Source organism: Anabrus simplex, chromosome 2, assembly GCF_040414725.1.
Source record: "Anabrus simplex isolate iqAnaSimp1 chromosome 2, ASM4041472v1, whole genome shotgun sequence".
Classification (NCBI taxonomy): Eukaryota; Metazoa; Arthropoda; class Insecta; order Orthoptera; family Tettigoniidae; genus Anabrus; species Anabrus simplex.
The window spans coordinates 575,964,048-575,987,189 of record NC_090266.1 but is presented as its reverse complement, the minus strand read 5'-3'; the positions used below and the strand labels follow the sequence as shown (position 1 = coordinate 575,987,189).

General features: G+C 40.1%; 1 protein-coding gene across 1 annotated transcript in view; it reads right to left on the bottom strand.

Annotated features, from left to right (window-relative positions):
• Positions 1-23,142, bottom strand: part of LOC136864232 (pyrimidodiazepine synthase) — a 100,009-nt gene that overhangs the window by 9,532 nt on the left and 67,335 nt on the right. The window contains exons 4-5 of the mRNA XM_067140963.2: positions 17,188-17,323; positions 9,068-9,183 (exon numbers count right to left, since the gene is read on the bottom strand). Coding sequence (XP_066997064.1) covers positions 9,068-9,183; positions 17,188-17,323 — 252 coding nt within the window. The remainder of the gene's footprint in view (positions 1-9,067; positions 9,184-17,187; positions 17,324-23,142) is intronic.

Here is a 23,142-nt window from a genome sequence, read left to right as displayed (position 1 = left end):
ATAATTTCTCACCTTGTGACAGATAATGTTGAAGATGACTTCCACCTGCATCTACAATTTCTGGCTTCATCTAAGGAAATTTTTATTCATCTACCGAAATAGCCTCAATTTCTCTCGTGATAGTTTGAGTTCATTTACAGTGTGAAAATGGGTGTGTTGGCGCCAGTAACTGCAGACAGGATAATAGGGCCTATAGTTTTTGAAACCACAATCACTGGGTAGAGATATAGGAATGACATTCTCGTACGATTTTTTAACAACTGACGGAAAATGAATGCCAGCCTGAATATTTCCAGCAAGACTCTGCAACCGCACATACGGCTAACGAGTCATTAAGCATTTAATTGAGGATATTTTTGACAACAGAGTAATTAGTAAACCATTGTGGCCTGCAATATCCCCAGATCTTACGGTTTGAGATTATTTATGGGAAAAACTGAAAATAAAGGTTTATACAACAAACCCTCACACTGTAGATGAACTAAAACAAAATATAACAAGAGAAATTGAGGCCATCTCCGTAGATGAACTAAGGCGCATGAATGAAAATTTCCTTAGATGAAGCCAGAAATGTTCCGATGCAGGTGGAAGACATTTTCAACATCATCTGTGACAAGGTGAGAAATAATTTTACTTTGATTATGCATTATTATGTGTGCTTTTTATTTACATGCGATTCATACAGGCGCTCTCCTGGTCCCATGCTCAGCGAGCTGCCATGTGCTCGTCTCACCAGCTCGTCCATCTACCCACTGCGCTGTGCTGGCCAACCGGCCGGCTCCACTTTGAGTGAAAGACCCTGTATTAGGGGAAACAGGTAGGATTAAAAATTACCAGATGTACATACTGAATAAGTGATTCTTGAAGTACAGTAGAAGTCTGCTATAGCGAGTAAGGCATATAACAACAACCCCGTTCAGTTTTTTCCCATCCCTTCAAAATTCTTATATTAAACTGTGTATTATCCTTTGGTTACAGCAAGAGCCCTATCACTGACTCATCTGTTATTACGAGCAATAAAGCGTAGCTATTTTTTTCTATTACCAATATTCATGCACCTAGCGATTACAGTAAAACCTTGTTAATTTGATGTCGTTGGGACGCAAAAATCGGACTTTGAATTACGTGATTTCAAATTAACCGCCAAATCATAATTCAAAAATGCCAACCCTTAACTTTGATTCACAGTTTCAAATGCCATGGAAAAAGAAAACGATCTCCAAAATGTATCGATCCAACAAGGTGCATTTACAGTATTCAAATAATGTACTTGGTTAACCCACCGGCAAAAAAAAAAATTATTCAAAGACAAAGAAAAATCTATACTGGCTCCCCTGTGTAAGTGCTTTACGCATTGGATTACTGTACGGTATGCATTTTAGATGCCTTGTACTTGCATGAAAAGTACCAAATGACCTTAAAACATCGTGGTTTATTGAACTTTCCTATGACAAGGGGAGAAAGTCTCGCTTCTGCCTGCATTGCAACACAGTACAGTGACTATCCTTTTATGATTTCCCGCCATGACGCTTGTCCATGCTTGCATTGTCTCGTAATTCAAAATGCCAACTTTTTGTCACGTCACAAAGTATTCTAATAATATTTGCTTTACATCCCACTAACTACTTTTACGGTTTTTGGAGATGCCGAGGTGCCGGAATTTAGTCTCACAGGAGTTCTTTTACGTGCCAGTAAATCTACCGATATGAGGCTGACGTATTTGAGCACCTTCAAATACCACCGGACTGAGCCAGGATCGAACCTGCCAAGTTGGGGTCAGAAGGCCAGCGCCTCAACCGTCTGAGCCACTCAGCCTAACACAAAGTATTCTAAGACCCATTAATGTATGCAATCACCTTGATTCTCAGTTTAAACTTTTCACATGAAATGTATCCAACAAGGTGCATTTACATTACCGAATGCAATAATGCACTTGATAAAACACTGGCAAACATAACCTCACGCAACAAAAGAAAAAAACAATTGAAAGATGAGGACAAATTTTGCTGGCTCTCCTGTGCAAATGCTTATCTGTAGGATTACTGTACCATTTGCATTTTTAGATGCCTTGTACTTTCATGAAAAGTGCCCGACACCCTTAAAACATTGTGGCTTACCGAACTTTCATATGATAAGGGAAGGAAGTCTCTCGCTTCCATGTGCATTGTGACAGTACAGTGACCCCTACCCTTGTACGATTTCCCGGCCGGCACTTCTCTCCTTTAAAAGCGCAAGTCCGTTTGGGCTCCGCATTAAAACAAAAAAAAAATGCAGTTTCATTGGCACTGACAAAATCATTCAGTGCGTACGAATTGATTATACGAGCCACACTTTTTTACCAACGTTCAGCATCGCCAGTGTCCTCAGATTATGTTTCTCCGCACACTGCCTGCTACATGATAAGGTGGCGTTCCTTAAAATGCTGAATACAAAATAATTATGATTTCACTCGAACTTAGCACACATGAAGCATACTGTAGACACACTGAGCGAGTGAAAGTGCAGAAAGCTACCCCTGCACGTTCCGGAAGATGCGTTCTTTCATGACACGGAGAAATGTTGAATTTTATTTACTCCGTAAAATACTATTTTAAAAATATAAATGCAGTTTTGAATTAAAAGTCTGAATTTCGGTAATGGACTGACAGTGTTCTTCAAATTAAGAATTACCCATATTTCAAATTAAACCATTTAAATAACATGCAAAACCTTACCTCATGTTTCTGGGAAAGAGATCTTCTTCGAATTAGGCGAGATTTTGAATTAAATGACTTTGAATTATTGAGGTTCTAATATAAAGTGCATGCAGAATTACACGAATTACACTAATTTTATTGAAAAGGTGGAATAAAAAATCACAATATTGTAAGCATATTATAGCAAATTCAATACGGGTCTAATCATGAGATTAGTTACATGTAATAAAATAATTCAAGGGTGATGTCCGAGTCTATCAGTAACACCTGTCGACTGCTGTTCTCTAAAAGAAAATTCAAAATGAAGGAGGAAAACACGTTTTCGTAACGTTGCGTGCCAGCCCCGTGGTAACTCCTTGCGGTACTTCCAGGAAGGGGCTAGTGACTCGCAAGACCTGGGATCTCCGAGCCGGCTTGTAAGGTGGGACCGGCCTTTCCGTGTACTGTTCTCGTCGGCCGGCTTACCTGCGAGGTTCTTGGAGATTCAATGGGAATGTTCTGCCTCTAGTGAAATAGCGAAATTTCTCGCTGAAATCACTCATGCTATAAAAAGGGAGGCCAGCCACGGACAGTCAGTCAGTGTTGGACTCGGGAGGTGGTCAGTGTGACTGATTTGGGGTTCGGTGGCTGGGCTAAAAGCGACAGAGGTGTTGGCTGATATAGATGTTGATTCCCTTAGGGAATCTGAAATATTTGTCCTGAATGAGCAAATTTATAATACCAATATAAATGGTCCGTTATTGGACATTATAAATTTTCCAGCTAGCTCATTCTTGGTTGCCAGCGTTTCGCCCTCGTGTGCCAAGCAGGCATCAATTTTTAGTGATGAGACAAAGTCTCTTAGTGCATTGGCACTGCCGGTGGCTCCAGTTAGCCTACGCAGTGGCCTCCACGGTATGCACTAGCCAGCGTATTGGTAGGTGTGCTAGGTACCAACTGACGAGCCCACCCTAGCACACGAGGGCGAAACGCTGGCAACCAAGAGGTGTTGGCTGTCGCTAGTGTCCCACCGAGGTCTGAACCAGGAACTGCTGTTGTGGTGTCGGAGAGACCAGGAGAGACCAGTGAGTGTGTAACTGGAGACGACAGAACGGAAGACAGTACTGTGTGTTCGTGTAATTCTGTGGACTGAGGATCGCTGTGAGCCAGCAAGGAAACCTGCTATCGTGAGTGCGGGGATAAACGGACCTGTGTTAACGTTCGCTGTTGTATCATCCTGCTGTTTAATACTGTTGAGCTGTTTAGTTGTTCACTGCATGCGACTGTGTGAAGTACTGGACTATCTGTGGAGTCGAACCAACAAACAGTCTTGTGTTGCGTAGCCGGTCGCACTGTGCTCAAATCCAGCGGTCTACACACACATGCTGTATGAGTTGATTGACTGGACTTGGGGAAGTGAAAGCGAGGCTTAAGCGTCCGCAGGTAGACAAGCGGGCTGGACCTCCTACTGTGCGTAAGGGAGAGGGATTTGTGAAAAGACTTGTAATTAGTAAATGTGGCCATTCATAACTGGTTAGGATGTGTGTGTGTGTGTGTGTGTGTGTGTGTGTGTGTGTGTGTGCGCGCGTGCTGTGTTTATGCAGATTTCCATACTGCAGCTTATTCGTTTGTTATCTTCTAATTTTGAGAAACGTGAAACCGTATGTTCAATTTCTTTGTGAAAAATTGGACTAGTATCACTCCTGTGGGCTTCAATTTACTTATTGAATTTGTATAATCTAATCTAACTTAACTATATATACATAATGAGAACATATTTCAAATGACAGTAAAGTAGTAACCTTTTCATTATAAATTTACATGGTAATAACATTTCCAAAACTTAACCACATACGAGAAAATACAGTGAAATCTCATTAGGGATTCTCTTATAAAGACGAATCTTTGCTTAGCATGACGTCAATTTGAAGTACCGATATGCATTAAATCTATATAAAAATACTTCACTTATAGCGTAGCAAATTTTCACGATTACCGCTTGGTACGATCACATTTTTCCTACCCATGAAAATGTTCTTTGTCATCCCTTGTGAAAGGAACGTTATTTCCAACACAGATAAGAGTCCTCGCCAATGGAGGCTGGTTGGAGAGAGTTGCGCAAGAACAAGAAATGGCCTTGAAGTCCTGAACTTTACAGGGTAAATTACACATTCAGGAATTAAGCCGTTAGCCTCACAAAAGTTCAGTTTTTCTCTTTGGTTTTCAATGATATTGCTGAATAACCCAGAAAGCCTGTTTGTGCTTGTATTTCACATTTCATTCAGAAGTTAGAAATTTATTGTTTTGCGTGAAATCCTACGTACGGATCAGCAACAAAATCATGTAAAGTGGACTAGCACGGTCATATTGTTGTGTAGACCAGTTATGGATAGTGAAAAAAGTAGTGATATTGCTTACCAATGAAGACAAAATTAAAATCCAGGAAGTGGATAGGCATCCATCCGCATCTTTCAACTGGTATGTTGAAACTCGCACCTTCGAGTTTCGACTCTAGTTAATCCAATTGATTGAAGTGCTGTCGCATTCGAGGTGACAGTCAAAGTAATCCTCTCACACATGGCCGAGTAAAAACTTCAAATAATTCATGATCGAAGAGTGTGATCAGAAAACAATGTTTAATAACCCAGTCGTCCAAAATATAAGGCTTCAACTGACAATTTTAGAAACAGTATGATCTGCAAATAATGCACTGATACTTTTATGGACTCCAGTGCAAATGTGTTTATATTTGTAGTCTGGTGTTTTACACACCTTTTAACATGTTCCCTGCGGCAGTGAATTTTGATGACTTAATTTTATGTCGTATCGGCCCACCGGTGACACGATGCTGCCTTTAGTTATCTGCTCGGGTCACCGGTGACGTGACGAATTTGACTTTAGATAGTCCCTACTATGAAATCCAAAACAATGCTGGAGCACTTGTTGTGTGCCTTATTGTTGAGGAGACAGTTTTCCGACAGGTTTCCGATTCAACAAATGCGTGACCCAGAAATGACCCCAGAAGAAAATGTTACTTTCTCGTTCATTGATCTGTTAATTATTTTCATATTACGCTTAGTAACTAAATACTGTCACAAAGGATGAGGCTGTTCATAGGGTCATCAACTGATACTGAAGAGAAATCACTGACAAACTTTGTTCCAAATAATGAGCAATATGTCCGGGATCAAGTGTCATCCTAAACCTCTTTATTTTCTGTGCCACCAGTGTGTCAGAAAAAGGATATGTGAACTTGCTTGTAAATATTATTTACGGAAGATAATAAACATATCAATAATTACTCCAATAAATAAAAATATGAAAAGTTGTATTCGCTTACCCGAGAGCAATGTAGAAAGGAACAGGTTACACGAGATGTCAGAAGCATGGTACTGGTGCTCCTTGTATTAAATAATCTGTCATCTGAAGGCAGCAACATTGTAGGCTTCATTCACCGTAACAGCGCAAGCGATTCCCGCATAAAAATATAGGTTACACAACAATTCGAACACAGGGTGACACGAAACGATATGAATGGAAGACCCTATGTGTTAAATTTATTTTTAGACATTATTATCGATTTAAATGAGAGATACAGTAGAAGTCCATTATAGCGAGAATTCATAACGGCAAAAAATCCCGTAACGGATTGTTGTGATATCTGATTTTTCGTAAAAGTCGGGAAAACCCCCATATGCATTAAAATCAATATGAAACCTCAATCAGTTTATTCAAAACTTGAGTTTTTGCGGATAAGATCCATTCTCCGGTTTACACATTTGTTATTTTTCGAAATCAGATACTACTTGAAAGCATATGTTTAATTTCATTCTGAAAAAATTATAGTAATACTCCAAGAGGTCTCTGTGGCAAATGTTCCGGTTTTCTTCTTCAAACAGTCACCTAACCTAACCGTACATGTGACATGAAAACGTATTTCAAGTGCACGTAGAGAAATTATAACCTCCTCACTACAAAGAAACATGGAACAGCCTTTCTGAAATGTAACTAGACATGAGAGAATATAAACTATCCTCTGAAATCACTGATGTAGTCTGCCATATCTTAAGGTGTATTACATTCTTACTTAAATTTCAGTACAGTAAAAACCTGCTATAGCGGTTATGGCATATAGCGAGAACTCCGTTGTAATGACAACTTTTTTTATGTCCCTTGAAAATTCCTACATTAAACTGTATTACCCTTCGGTTACAGCGAGAATCCTATCACTGATGCATCAGTTATTACGAGTGATTAAGCAGGAGTTATTTTTTCCGTTATAGATATTTATGCACCAGCTATTACAGTATACTGAATGCGAACGATTAGCTTCTGTATAGTTTTCGCACTATATGTACTAGCGGTTGCTCTCATCGACATTCGAACTCTAAGGGGATGTCTCAACTAGTAATACTCGTCAACTGGTGTTCTGTAAACACAAGTTGAAAATGAAAGGGAATATGTTTCTGTAATAAATGCGTAAATAACATGGCCGATAGTAGTGGTTAACTCATTAGAAATAGAGGCTGAAATAAACAATCGCTTAACACATTGACTACCAGCTCCTCAGCGACTGATTTAAACCTCCAGTCCAGCCTTTTTAAATCTCCTCATCTCTGTAGTGCACTATTTTACATTAAATGTTACTGTACAAGAACTGGTCGCTGAGCCTTTCGAGAATCCGCCTAATATTGTATAGCGTATCAGGATTCCCCTCATAATGACCACTGTGATTAAAGTGCAAGAATGAAGGTATGTTTCCGAACCAGGTATGTGCCATGCATTTGAAAAATCGGCGAGCCAAAAATAGTGTCTTCTGTCCAGTACATTTTCAGATCTGGTTTTTGAATTATTCCGATTATAAACTTTAGTCCTAAAAACTTTTTCATCTTGTATACGTCGACTGGTTTCCACGTCTGAAGAAATAGAATATTTATTGAATGGACGCAGTGCTGCACTAATAACTTGTTCCGTGTAAAGGTTTGTCTGGTGGCATGCGTATTCAAGGAAATATTCATTTACAAATAAATTGAAGAAAGACATGAACTTGATTGTCGGCGGGCAATGAGATGGAATCATATCCCTTATTTGAATGTACTGAATTACACTTGGCCAGAGTCTGGTATGTCATCATCGGAATTGCTTTCGCTATCACAGAAGTCAGGGATGAGTTCATTGCCAGAATCATCGTTCAGTAGAATGTCTTAAAGTTCCTCTCTTCGTATACTGTGTAACTCGTCATGTTATCGCAACACAACTCTCTTCACTACACACCCTCACAAGAATACCACGACTGGCTTAGGTCCATGTTTACTCAAAGGAAAGAAGAAAGAAAGCATTGGAATGTACCCTCTGTTCAGGTAGTCAGGGTGGAGGACTGTTCATTTAAATGCCTTCTATGGTTTTCAACACAAACCATGACTTTGTACGAATTTAGCACTGAATTCAAAACATTACACCACGCAACCTTAAACACCTTAACTCGGATATGGTCCCGCACTTAGGCTGCTCTTAAATGCCTTAAGGCGTCTATGGGAGTGAATGTGTTAATTTAATTATTTGTACTGTAGTTAAGTAAGACTGTGATACACCTCAAAATACAGCGCAGAATGTATGATTCATTTTAGAGGTTAGTTTATACAGTAAATCCTCATTTAGACATTTTTGCAGGGAACAAGGAAAGATAATGTGTTAAGTGAGAAAACGTATTACTGAATACACGAATCAGAACTATCAAACAGGGATATGTGAACACTTGATACTTTTTTCTGACATGCCTGTATTTTATATTGTGTATGTACAGGTACATTGAAATATATGGGCTATCTACAGTTTCTAAAGATGAGGGTATTAAAAGGCGTGAAAAAAAGACGAGGAAACAAATACAAAAATATTTTCCGCTGGTGCTTATTAAATACTGGTAACGAAAGAGTATTAACACGTTCCTTGCGGTTTGGGTCACCATGTGTCCCGAAGTATGTTGCTCCTATCTGTCGGTGCAAACGTCCCAGAATTGCAGAGTAACTACGTCCTAGTTACAAATTTCAGGTAACTAATGGCAACAGTGTTCCTATTGAAGTGAAGGAATCTGAAATATTTGTCCCGAATGAGTAAATTTATAATACCAATATAAATGGTCTATTATTGGACATTATAAACTTTCCAGCTAACTCATTCCTGAAGCCATGTGTCTTGGTAGGTGTGCTAGGTACCAACTGATGAGCCCAACCTAGCACACGGGGGCAAAACGCTGGCAACCAGGAATGAGTTAGCTGGAAAATTTATAATGTCTAATAAGGGACTATTTATACTGGTATTACTAATATTACCACAGAAATACAGAAAAAGAAAAAATGCCAAGAAAGTAAGCAAGACAGGACATAAAATCTTACCAGTCGCGTAAATCGCTCTTTTGGCAGCACAAACTGCTCTCCACCCAACACTTTCAGCATGTCAGAGCGTTCACACCAAGGCCATATCATATAATCCAGCATTCCTGGTCGTGTACCTGTAATTGGATTTATTACTGTATTAAGTAGAATGCACATACAAGCTGTAAGATTTTTATCACTTCTCAAAGTGCAGTACATTTCTGTTCAATACATGTTACAGAACTGAAAGGAAGTATGAACAAAGAAATGTCAAATGAAATAGGTAATGCAGATATTTTACACCTTTCGCTGAAATACTGTAGTAGTTCATGCATCTTTTAAAACTTTGAGGTTCAATGGTCTGACGTCGTCAATTTTCTGTTCCAATCCTATGTCAGACCTAGTCCGACAACTCGAAGGTAATGTATTTTGGTACATTGGAGCAAAGATGGCACCGAGCTTTACAAAGTATTTAGCCTGGACATTTCTCTGCTCTGTGCTGCACCTGCTGTTAATATGTTTTAACTGAATTGCTTTTTCTTTGGAGATAGTTCACTGCTGTTTTTATTTGTTACCAACATGGTGTCCACCAATCGAGGCATGGAACCTGATATTTACGGATGGTTGTGACAGTAATGATAATAACACTGATTTGTCGACTGATTCTGAATGTGAAATTAGGGTTACAAATCTGAGAATAATTTTTCTAGTGAGGTGAAAGACAGTGGCAAAAATGGTGATTTGGTAGGTGATGAATGAAGAAGGCGACCACGATTTTATGAAGTATTTCCATAACAGTGCTATGGAATACAAGCCTCCTAATATAGGAAAGAAGCCGGCAGTTTTAGTGAAGAGTTTTCAACTACAGTATACAGTAGCGGCAATTAGGAATTAGAAGTGGGGGGGGCAAAAAAATATAGACAACAAGAAGTACCCGGGTTTGTCCAATATAGTGGGTGGGAAGGTATATATATATCAGAAATGGAAAAGAGAGACCCGAGAAAACAGTAAGTTTTTTTTTTAATGCTCTCTGAGCAAATTTCTAGAGAGAGGTAAAGGTTGACTGTTTACCTACTTAAGTGAGGTAATAATAGCTTTTTGAGATTTTGATTCAATACTATATAATAAAAGTGTCACCAAAGGAACAATATTACACATGTATTACAATTACATAGAAGGGCAGCTTGATTATACAAATAAAAATCATTTAGTATTTGACTACATACTAAGAAACTAACAGACATGAAAGAGACTGCCAGACTGACGAAATCGTGCGACAAGTGGATGAATCATATCTCAGTGTCCATGACCTTGGAAAAATAATATACCCCTGCTACCTTTCCTCACAGCACATGCAAAGTCTCCACTACTTGCTGCGGCGTTATACAAATCAGTTAGCCAAGACAAACGATATTTTATGCGTATTTCCGCTAATAATTTTGTTAATTAAAGAAAATAAAAGAAGGAATTGGCTGATAAAACAACAGTGTTTGTACAAATTGCTTTTTATTTAATAATTCCTCGTTTCAGCTGGCTAAAATGGAATAAAAATGGAATATTTTCTCCACAAAGGGGGGGGGGGGGGCAAACTGCTCCCCCCCTGTCGCCCTCCTAATCGCCGCTTACTGACAGTATATAATATGCAGCAAAAGGCAGAAAATAAGCCTGAAGTGGGTCACAAGCCTTTCAGGCATCAATTCATCATGGGACTTATGAAACTAAATGCCCCTAAGCACGTCCGATGGAGCAGCTGTGATGAATTTTGTCCGAATGGGAATCTAATCTACATATCACAGATAATCTGAGGCTAAAAAAAACTACGGATCGCATCATGTGTTTTGACAGTAAAGTGAAAGGAGGCAGAAATGAGACATGTTATTGAGAGATCGGCCCAGGGAACCCAGGACTGTACCCTAATAAATGTCTCGAAGCACCACGTTTTCATGAAGTATCGCTGATAACTTTGTTAACATGATGGATAATAAGGTAATGTGCAGTTTATTTTTAATGTACAAATTCAGCATTTGACTTAATGTGGTATTTCATTCCCATACTTGCTGAATGTTAAACTGGACCTGTCCAAGATGCAGCTGGGAAATTAATTGGATCCGAAAGGGTTAAAGCTTTTCAATTCTAACACACAACACTAACATACCTGTAAAAAACACACACTTAAGAAAAGGACTAGTTTTGATCTACCAGAACATACTCAGATACCAGCAAATCACTTTAAATGATGCGCATATATGTACAACATTGCTTACGCTGTGTGAACCTGACCAGAACATACTCAGATACCAGCAAACCACTTTAAATGATGCGCATATATGTACAACATTGCTTACGCTGTGTGAACCTGTCCACGATTGTAAATTGGTGATTTTACGAACAAGCGAGACAAATTATGATTTTAGTAATCCTCCACCATCACCTTAGTAACTTAGAGAAAGTTTTCTGTACTTAAGCTGCTAATCGTCTGTTAACTCCAGCGACTGTGTTATGACAGAAGCCAGTTTCCCTGCTCCGGTCATGGTTGCTATGCAGCGAGGTGAGGGGAATTCTGTAAGTAATACCTCAGTTCAGCACACAGGGGTGGAGAGTAGGGAGGTGAGATGAATGCCGTACAAAACTCTGTTTAGCGGAGAGGGGAGGAGAGGGTGTCGCAAGCGCAGATTCGAAACAACACGTCCGACCAAGGGAAATTATGGAGAGAGGGCATCAAGTTAGGGATTGGAATAACTTATCAAGGGAGATGTTCAATAAATTTCCAGTTTCTTTGAAATCATTTACGAAAAGACTAGGAAAACAACAGATAGGGAATTTGCCACTTGGGTGACTGCCCTACATGCAGATCAGTATTGACTGAAAATGAAATATTCCAAGAGTTCCCTGAGAAATTGGAAGACCATGTACAAGAGGATAATATTATGACAATAGGGGATCTAAATGCCCAAGTTGGAGTAAATAGAACAGGCTATGAAGGGGTAATGGGATCCTTTGGATATGGGGGAAGAAATGCTGAAGGTAAGAATGTCCTAGATTTCTGTGCCAGAAATAACATAACAAGAAACAAGACAGCCATAAAATAACCAGATACAGCTGGGGTGGAAGAACTAAAACGATCACTGATTATGTAATAACAGATAGAAAAAGTGGACAAGGCATGAGAGATGTAAAAGTAATTCCCAGTGAATGTTTAGACAGCAATCACAGGCTTACTAATAGCTGACTTGAACTGTAAGGTTGCGAACACCAAGTACACAGAAAACACCAAGAATAAAAGATTGGAAATTGAAAGATGAGGCAAATAAAAAAGCTTTTCAAGAGTTAGTATTGGAAAAGGTACCAAAGAATTAAATACAAAGTGCACAGGAGGAATGGAAACTGTTTAAAAAAACATTAGTGAATTGTGCAGCAGAAGTATGTGGCAAGACAAGAGGAGGAAGAAAAGAGACGCGTTGGTGGAGTGAAAAAGTAAGAGAAGCTATAAAAGACCGAAATATGGCAAAGAAACAAAGATGTTGAGAAGCAAAACCAAATGTAAGGTGTCTTACCAGAAGATAACCAAAAAATAGCTGACCTCGAACAAATATACAGTATAGCGATAAGAAATTATTAGGGAAGGGAATTGTGAAGGCAGAGAAGGATAAGAGTTGGGAGATGTTCACACAAAAACTAGAGGACAACTCAAAAGGGAATCAAGAGATGTATGGAATATTGAAGAGTGGGAGATCAAAGATATTAAAGCAATTGAAACAGAGGCTGGAATCCTAATCCGGAATATAGAAAACATCAGAGAAGAAATGGGAAAACCATTTCAACAAGTTGTTAAATGGCAATGAAGAAGAGAAGCATGAAAACAATGAACCTATCAAACATGGAGAAGGAAGACCAATTACAGTACATGGTCAGAAACAGAGAATGCCCTGAAGCTTATGAAAGGAGGAAAATCACCAGAAGCAGATAGATTATCTGCAGATATAATCGAAGTGGCATGCATACAAGGTCTTCAGTGGCTACATCGAACACTAGGAGTAATCTGGAGAGAGAATAAGATATTAGATGAATGGAAAAAAGGATTGATCATACCAGTATTCGAGAAAGGAAGCAGAAGAAAGTGTACAAACTACAGAGGAATTACCCTGCTACCACACTGCCTGAAGATTTTGGTAAAGATCATAGCGAAGAGAATAAGAACATGGATAGAACATCAGTTTGAAAAATAACAACATGGCTTCAGAGGCAACAGAGAAACAATAGACCTAATTTTTGCCATTTTATAACTAATGGAAAAGTACTGGGAAAAAGGGAAAGATATGATAGTAGTGTTCCTAGATATAGAAAAGGCCTATGATAGTATTCCAATGAGCAAAATATGGGAACGTCTGCATAAACTAGGGGCTCCAAGTTCTCTAATTCGTAAGATCCAATTGCTATATGAAAACTGTGAAAGTAGTGTACAAATCGGGAATGGTATATCTGAATGGTTCCAAACGAAGACAGGTGTACAATAAGGCAGGGCACTATCTCCACTACTTTTACTTGCACTCATGGATGTAATCATTAAAGAAATTAAAGCTGCAGAACCTGGAGATTTGAATATCCAAACACCAAGAAGGTGTTTTACTAGATTAATGAACCGTGGTAGGCGTGTTTATACATCTGAAAGATGACGTTTATTCAAATTTCCCACAAATCGCATTAGCATGGCACTAGGCCCCATGACGTTGCACATCAGGTTTGCTCTAAATACAGGCTGTACTATGCAAAAGCGTTAGTTACCTGGGAGATTGGACGGAGTGACTGAGTGGGTCAAGAATACCTTAACAACTATGAAGAGGCCAGTATCAACAGCTCACTGCAGTTGAACGAGGCCATAAAATAGGGCTACGTTAAGGTGGATTTTTCTTCCGAGCTATTGCAGTATGACTTTGCAGAAATATATCCAACGTGCAAGCATGCTAGCAGCAGTGGTCATGAGAAGGTACTCTCTCAAGAAGACCGGGCTCCGGACATCGCCGTGGCACCACTGCTGTATTTGGCGTATGGCTGTAGCGCAGTGGACTGACAATGCAGCAGCAATTCAAACGGCAGTTGACATAACGAACTGTTTGAAATCTGTTACTTGAAGAACAGCTCTAAGCCAGACGCCCTGAGGCGTGCTTTCCACTTACCCAAAACCATTGCTATCTGCGACTTCAGTGGTGTAAAGCGAGAGCTCATTGGAGGATGGAGTGGAGGTCTGTTGTGTTTTCCAATGAAAGCTGGTTCTGCCTTGGTGCCAGTGATGGCCGTGTGTTGGTTAGGAGGTGGCCAGGTGAGCGCCTGCATTCCACCTGTCTGCGTCGTCGACGCACTGGACCTACACTGGGAGTTCTGGTCTGGGGAGCTATTTCCTATGATAGCAGGAGCACACTCATGGCTGCCTTGGTTATCCCACACACCCTGACTGCAGATGTGTATGTCCATCTGGTGATTCAACCTGTTGTGCTGCCATTCATGAACAGCATTCTCGGGAGTGTTTTCGAACAGGATAATGCTCACCCCCATGCTGCTGTTGTAACCCAGCGTCCCCTACAGTGTCGACATATTGCCTTGGCCTGCTCGATGCCCCAATCCGTCCCCAATCGAGCACGTATGGGACATCATTGGATGACAACTCCAGCATCATCCACAACCGGCAATAACCGTCCCTGTACTGACAGACCAAGTGCAACAGGCATGGAACACCATACCACAAACTGACATCCGGCACCTGTACGACACAATGCATACACGTTTGCATGCCTGCATTAAAGAGTCAGGTGATTACACTGGTTATTAATGGACCAGCATTTCATATTTGCTATGGCTTTTCTCGTGCGGATATTAACCTGTAGTCTTGTACCTTTAATCGATTAAATATGTTACCTTGACAAATACATTGCCAAAATTTCTGTGTTCTACATTCCTTATTTCATGGTGTTTGGATATTTTTTTCCACCAGTGTATTTTAAATGTAAAACTATTAAACTGGTTGCAGATGCCAGATTTCTGTAGTAGATACTAGGCAGTTGAAATCTAGCTGCAGATGGAAACAGAAGGCTTTTGGGGCTTATTGTCACAACACTGCTCTTTGAATTCTCCTTAGAATAAGAATATAGGAGCCAAGGTCATGTGGTATTAAGTAATATATACAGCATTTACTCTTGTAGAAATGATTAAACTTCTTTCTTTTTTTAGGTTTGATAAAAATATGCATGAGATTACAACTGTAGTAAAAATGATAAGACTGGCAACTTTTTTAGGGGTGCTGAATGTAACGGCTTGTGAAAACAAAAAAAGGTTAGATCTGAAACCACTAGATTGCATGCTCAATACACTTTAGCAACATATTATGTTTTTACAATCAATGCCTCTGGACTTAATACCCATTATCACCGTAATGACAATGACTGAGCATTCTTCTTCTTGATGAGATGTTTATCAATACATATATCTTAACCTGCAGACTAAGGAATTTTGAAGAGGTAATAACCTGCAGACTAAAGAATTTTGAAGAGGTGATAAGTATGAAGTGAGCTATGCATAAGAAATGAATACACATACATAACCACATAACCTTTGATGGTGTTTATTAAGGAGCCAACTAGCCTACATGGACATGATATGATGAACAGGTGTTTCAAAGGCATTTGACAATGTAGTGTATGGTTCATCCTCTCCAACACCAAAGACTCAACGTTACCACATTCCACACAGTTAGCACAGATTATCTTTGTCTAATTCTCCACTATGTTCCCTCAAAACTCATGTTTACAGGTGTAATGTTACCACAACAAGCTTCATGTCCAAAACTTATTTTTCTCTCTCTGATTTGAAGGACAGCAATGATTTTGAACAAGTTTCATTCTGTATTCCTGTTTCACACTTACAAAGATATCTCAAATCAGCAGCTGAAGGGTACTCATGCAGTTTTATGGGAGGGACACTACATTAATGTGCCACAGATGTAACACACAACGGAACAAGATCGAATAGTAAACTCTGCAGCTTATAATCATAAGACGTAACACCAACATATGAAGGTCGATAAAATATAAACGGGAACTTTGTTCTGGATCATCAACAGTTGGTAGGACTGGCCCCGCACTACTACTATGCTTAGGTGGGACCGTTAAGAGTGGGGAGAGCATGCTGTTAGATACTTCCCGCTGCTTCGTCAGGAAAAATCAGCAACACGATCGCCGTCCTCGGACCAGCATTACAGACGAAAACATTCTTGCTGCTGAAGACATTATTGAAGAAGATCGACGGGCATGAGTGACGCACAATCAATGCTGCTTACAACTGCGAGCTGTTGAACAAGGCAAGGGCTGCATATCGTCGCAAAAGTAGAGACCAACCGATTCAACAGGTCATTCTCCTCCACGACAAAGCACGGCCTCATACTGCAGCTCTAACTGTCTCCAAGCTACAGGAAATGCACTGGACTACAGTTGATCATCCTCCTTACAGCAAGGACTTATAGCCCTGCAATTTCCATTTGTTCGGGCTGCTTAAAGAAGCTCTAGGAGGGCAGAGATTTGAAGACGACGAGAGTATGGAAGACTTTGTGCGCAACTGGCTGGTGACACGACCCTCTTCTTTTTACGATGAGGGCATCAAAAAGCTGCCCATACGCTGGGGGACAAATGCATTTCCAAAGTAGGAAACTATGTGGAACAATAAATTGTAATTGCCTTGTATTTTCAATAACTGAATTTAAATAAAAAATAATATCCCGTTTATATTTGATCCCCCTCGTACATTCTAAAGACAAAATTAAAATTGCACGATACTGCAACGTGTTTAACATTAATGGAGAAATGATCCACACACCTCATGTTAGGATTAGTCTTCTTGAGTGTCAATTTCTAATGTATCTTTTGTTGAAATGTGTGAAGGACTCCCTTTCTCTATCAAGAGAGAATTTGTAACATTTTGCTTCCACATAAAGTGATTTAGCCCAAATCATTCAATGTATAGTTAAACATGAAGGAAATTTATAAAGTAAAATACTGTGTTCATAAAGAGCAATCTTATCTTTTATGATGCAAAACAAAATACAAATGGAACCCTTAATAACTTTAGTTCAGGTTTAAAAAAAAAAGAATACTCACCACCAAAAAATGGTTTACCCCTCTGCACCAGTTCCCTTTCATAGTACTCCAGTGCTCCAAAAAATTCTTCCAGATGTTCCTCACTCAGGCTAGAACTAGAGCTGTGATAATGTACTTTGTACATTGCAGAAATAACCTTGAAAAAGAAACATCCTGGATGCATTCTCTTACTGGCAAATCATTAATTATCAGGTTTTTCAATAAACAACTAAAAACTTTTAATATGGGTAAGTCACATCAGAATATGGACACACCAAAGACAATGGAAAATGTACAATGGTATTCTTATGTCGTCACCTCCATAGATATAGATGGGCCAGTACTCACTGGTACATAGTACTGGTACCAAACCAAACCCAAACACCATTGCACAACAGCCCCAAAAGGCCATGGCCTACCAAGCAACTGCTGCTCAGCCTGAAGGTCTGCAGATTACGAGGTGTCGTGCGGTCAGCACGATGAATCCTCTCGGCTGTTATTCTTGGCTTCCTAGACCGGGGACGCCATCTCACTGTCAGATAGCTACTCAATTGTCATCATGCAGGCTGAGTGGACCTCGAACCAGCCCTCAGATGCAGGTAAAAATCTCTGACTTGGATGGCAATCGAATCCGGGACCTCTGGGTAAGAGGCAGGCATGCTACCCCTACACCGCAGGGCCGGCACATAGTACTGGTAGTTAAAAAAAAAAAAAAAATTGCTGAATGAGTATCGGAAGCTTCCATACATGTAAGAAAGCGGTAGTGCGCTCCTGCATTGAGGAATATTCTATTAGTAAATATTTAGCCTTTTCTCATTTATTTATTCATATTCCAGTCATTTTGTGATTCTGACTTGTGGTATTCTTGCTTATGCCACGCAGGATCGCATGTCTCTGCGCGCGCGTGTGCACACACACACACACAGCAATTTCTTACCCCTTTCTTTAAACAGTCAAAAACCACTCAGTTTTGCATTGGCATGAATGAATGAATGAAACTGACTCCAATCAGAAGCACTCTTCGTGACACATGTAGCAAACTTAATATTTACTGATCTCATGGGACCAACAGTCCAGCAGTTTCCTCCACTACCATATGCAAAGACTTTGCTGGCATCCAGAAGACATTCAACAATGACTGCCAACTAATGGAAAATAAAAATGACCACAGAACCTCACCCCATGTGGAAAATGGGGTAACGCTAGGTGAGCACCGGTATTTCATATTATCCAACTAAAGCCCCTGGTCACCTCTTCACCCATATTCTCAAGTGGTTTATGATTCATCTAAATGAAACTGAAGTAAATTCTGAAGCATTTACCTTTTTTCCTTCCACTTGAAATACACAGTGCATTTTGATATATATGGCAATCTGTTTCATCTTTGTGAACTTAACATGGTCTCCCAGTACTAAAATGTTTTATAATTTTTTTCTCCTCCCCTATGCAAAACAGCAAACTGCATGCTTTAATACAGAATCTATAGTAGTGTATGCAGTTGTAATTATTTTGAAACAGAAATGGGGCAACTATCCAAAAATTATATACGATACCATTTATTAGTATTTGCTTAAAAAAAGCAAGTGAAGAAAGATAATACTCGGAATAGCTACTGCAGGCTTTTAGATTTTAAACTCCATCTCCAAACAGTGAAATCCATGTTCTATTGTTGAGTGTGACAAACTGTCAATGTAGTAACATTCAGTGAAGGAAGTTGGAGATAAGAAAGGGTACTATGACATATAAAATGAGTTTTACGTAACTATAATGATATTTATAACAAGAATCGTATGGCCTCAGCTACCGAATTGCAGATCATCTGAACAGGTGTCATCTAGGCAGCCTGAATACCATTTTTGACATTCTGATTGTGCTGCTGTCTAAAAACAAAAATAGAAATTCCGAGAAAATTTAATTTTGTCGGGTGACACCAAGGGTATCACCCAAGATCTTTAACACACCAACAACAATCTCCTGGAGTGCCAAGATGTTTCATCACCCTTCAAAAGACAATTTCCTCAGCCAGGATAAAATCTGCAAACAAAGGACCATGAGTCAGACACACTATCACTTATCCATTGAGGCAGCCATGGTGCTGACAATGATCGTTTTATTAAGGCATCAACCTTGCTGTTCCTACTTGCATAAGAGGGCCGATTTTATTTGTACAGCATTTTTAGTGTCAATCCAAAAATGAAGTAACGTTTGTTCTACATCCCCCTAAATATTTACTCCAAGAACCATTCACTGATGTTCTTGTAAATCAACAAACACTGTATCCTTAAATGCCAACCAACTGTGCTTGTAATATTGATCACAGGAAACAACCACAAGACAGAATAAACTGTATAACTAGCCAAAGTCCCAAAGCATTAAAAAAAAAAAAAAAAATTATAATAATAATAATAATAATAATATCATTTGCAAAAGTCTGTTTCAGTCACAAGTGTAATTGAAATACATTTTAATAGCTAAATGGTTCATGATCTGGTTTACTGCAGTCACGTCCTAGTTTGTGAACTGTGGGTAATGGCTGAGTGGCCTAATAAGCAGTCCTGAGTGTCTAGATACCAGTTGGTACAGAAAATGATTGGGCATTTCAGATATATTCTGAGTGATGGACATCCTGATTATCAGGCAGCTAGGTCAATACAATCCACAGTGGTCCCTAACCCATCAGAGGAGAGACTGTCATTGGAGTATGTGCAAGTAGGGTAGCACACTGCTTCACAGGATTTACTGAGCACAGATTATTTTAAGAAAGCCTCAGACCTACGGGAGTAAAAGAGTCCCACTTGCATTTGATATCCACCTCTGTAGCGTATCTGTTAACGCTATCAGCTCCCATCCTTGGACACCCAGGTTTGATTTCCAGTACTGTCAGAAATTTAAGAATGATAGGAAGGCTGATATGTAGTCAAAATGGCTTGTGCAGCTCACCGCCATTGTGGGTGTGCCTGAAAGGAGCTGCACCACCTCAGGATGTGGACAGGAGTTTACTTGATTTTCATCTGATAGGCAAGGGACTAACTGGAACAACTTGGCAAATAAAACTGAATTTGATGGGATGCTATCAATATTAACCCAATGGCTGCCAAGGTCCGATGTAAGCCGGTGCTCTGTGAATCGTAAAACGGCCATGATCTGATGAGACACAAAGCCGTAAAGGACTGTTTTAAAATACCGTTTATTCAGGTTTAACGCAACAGATGACTTGTGTATGCATGTTGGCTGATCAATGGCATATAACCACAAGTCAAAGAGATTATAACATACTTATATTCTATTTCTTTGAGAGGTTGGCACGTGCTGGCCATGTCATGTGTGCCAAGAACATTGCATGGCAAGTTTGTTTGGCACGGGGTATTGCTTTTATAGTCTTCTTGCACGTTATACTGCGAATTTGTGTAGGATAAGATGGTAAAATTTTATTCAGAACACTTGTGTGAAAAATACATTCAGACAATGTTGTTAGGAAGTGACAGTGAAGATGAAAAGGGTGAGACTGGCAGTGACAGTTCATGTGACAGATATTAGGCCTAACTGTGTTATCCCTCCTCAAATTACTACTACTGCTACTACTGATGATGATGATGATTGTTTAAAGCGGCCTAACATCTACGGTCATCGGCCCCTAATGGTATGAAATGGACAACGTGATATGATAATTAAAAGTTTAAAAAGTATCCACTACCTAGAATTTAAAACAGAGCAAGATGAACAATGATTATGAGTTTAAAATAATCAGTGGATCTAATTCACAATGCCTTATTTTCAGTAAAATGATAGATTATGGTAGAATAAGACATTGCCTTAAAAATGAAATAGTATGTCATACAAATTAATACTGTAAAAAAAAATCCACATTAAAATATACAAACACAAACAAACTAAAATAGAGTTAATTTAATAAAATGTAGTAAACAATAATAGGAAGACTAATACTAAACACTACGTTTATATACGATAAAACAAACCACTACCCCTCATAAAATGGATGACGAGGTCTGCCGACTGCTCGTCATCTCGTAGGATGAGGCAGAGGGTACTCGGGGAGTTTTGGACTACGGTGCAAATAGGCCAGGTTCACGCACTCCGTAAGGATGTGTACCACGGTAAAATGATCGCCGCAAGTACACACCACCGGGAAAGGGGGGGGGGGGTTTCCTGTCAGTAAATATGAGTGTGTTGCAATACTTTGGCCTATCCAAAGACGACATAATACCCCTCCGAGAAGCCCGAAGGAAGTCCTCCATACCTTAGTTGTTCCTTTTATCGCCCTCGGCTTATTTGGAAGTGGAGGTCACTCCATCTCCCAATGGGACAGAACCAAATGTCTCAGTTGAGAGTGAATATCACTTGCTGGAACCTTGTGAGGAAATGGGGACAATGTAACAGCCTCCTTGGCAGCCTTATAAGCTAACTTGTTTCCCCTCTACACCCATGTGGCTTGCGAGCCACATAAACATGATTCTGGTGCCAACACCCGGCCAGTACGTCCTGGGTCCGCTGCATCACAGGGTGTCGAGGGAAAAATGTATGAATAGATTGTAGCGAGCTCAAGGAGTCTGTACACAGCAGAAAGTGAGGGCGCTCATCGGACAGCATGTACCGCAGAGCTTCATAGGTAGCATAGAGCTCTGCTGTATGCACACTACAGACTTCTGGAAAAGGAAAAAGAAACCTGTTATGATAGACAACGAACACACATCCCACTTTCGTATCTGCCCTCGAACCATCTGTGTAAAGGACTGAATCTGGATACCAGCCAACAACGGACAGGAAAAGCCTTGGATAAATCGAGGGGACTGCGTTTTCCTTTGGGCCAGTGTGCAGATCCAGGATTATTGCAGGTCGTCGTATTATCCACGGAGGTACCCCACTTGGTTGTCTGACGAGACAGGGAATGTAAGACACAGCAAACAACCTCTGACCGCTATCCAAGCGCATACCAACGGACCGTGTTGCTCGAGGATAAGCAGCATACAGCCGACTTTCCATTGTGGAATACGCCAGGATAGCTTGGGTTAAGTGGCATCTGTAGCAAATTTGCAGCATAATAGGACAGAAGTATTTGCTGGCACCTCAAGTATAAAGGCGGCACACCAGATTCAACGAGGAGGCTCGCAATGGGGCTTGTACGAAAAGCTCCCGTTGCTAACCTAACCCCTGCTGTGGTGGATGCTATTCAGCTTTGCAAGGACACTTTGCCTTGCTGATCCATTTGCTGCACTGTCGTAGTCTAACCTGGATAAAATGTGTCCCCTATAAAATCGTATGAGCATCGTGCGGTCTCTTCCCCCAAGTAGTGCCGCTAAGAAACTTCGAAATATTTCAACTTCTTAGTACATTGCACTTTTAACTGCCGTACGTGTGGCTCCCAAGACAATTTGCTATTGAAAAGGAGCCCGAGAAATCGGTGTCAACTACAGGAAGAGCGATATTCCCTAAGAAAAGCTCAGGATGGGAGTGGCAAAAGTGTACAACAGAGGTCCTTTTTGCGATTGAGAAATGAAAGCCATGTTCCACTCTCCTAATAGCTTGCTGTAATTGTCACTCTGCGACTGCCATATTGAGCGAGCTATAACGCAGCGAAATCGTCTACATACAGCGACGGTATTACTGCTGAACCAGCAGCAGCGACAATACCATTTATGGCACTTGCGAACAGAGTGAGACTAAGAACTGACCCCTGTGGGGCTCCATTTTCTTGAACGTGGTATTGTGAGCATGGACTCCCTACTCCGACACGGAATAGACAGAGAGACAAAAAATTGGCACTAAATACCAGCAAGTTACCTCGGAATCTCCACTGATGCAGGACTGAAAGGATACCACATTGCCATGTGGTGGCATAGGCCTTTATCAGTCATCAAGCGAGCGGCTCAAAAACCACATTGGTACTCTGACAAAAGTACTTTTTTCTCCATACACCACAAAAGTCAGCATTTTACCATCCTCTCAAATAGCTTACAC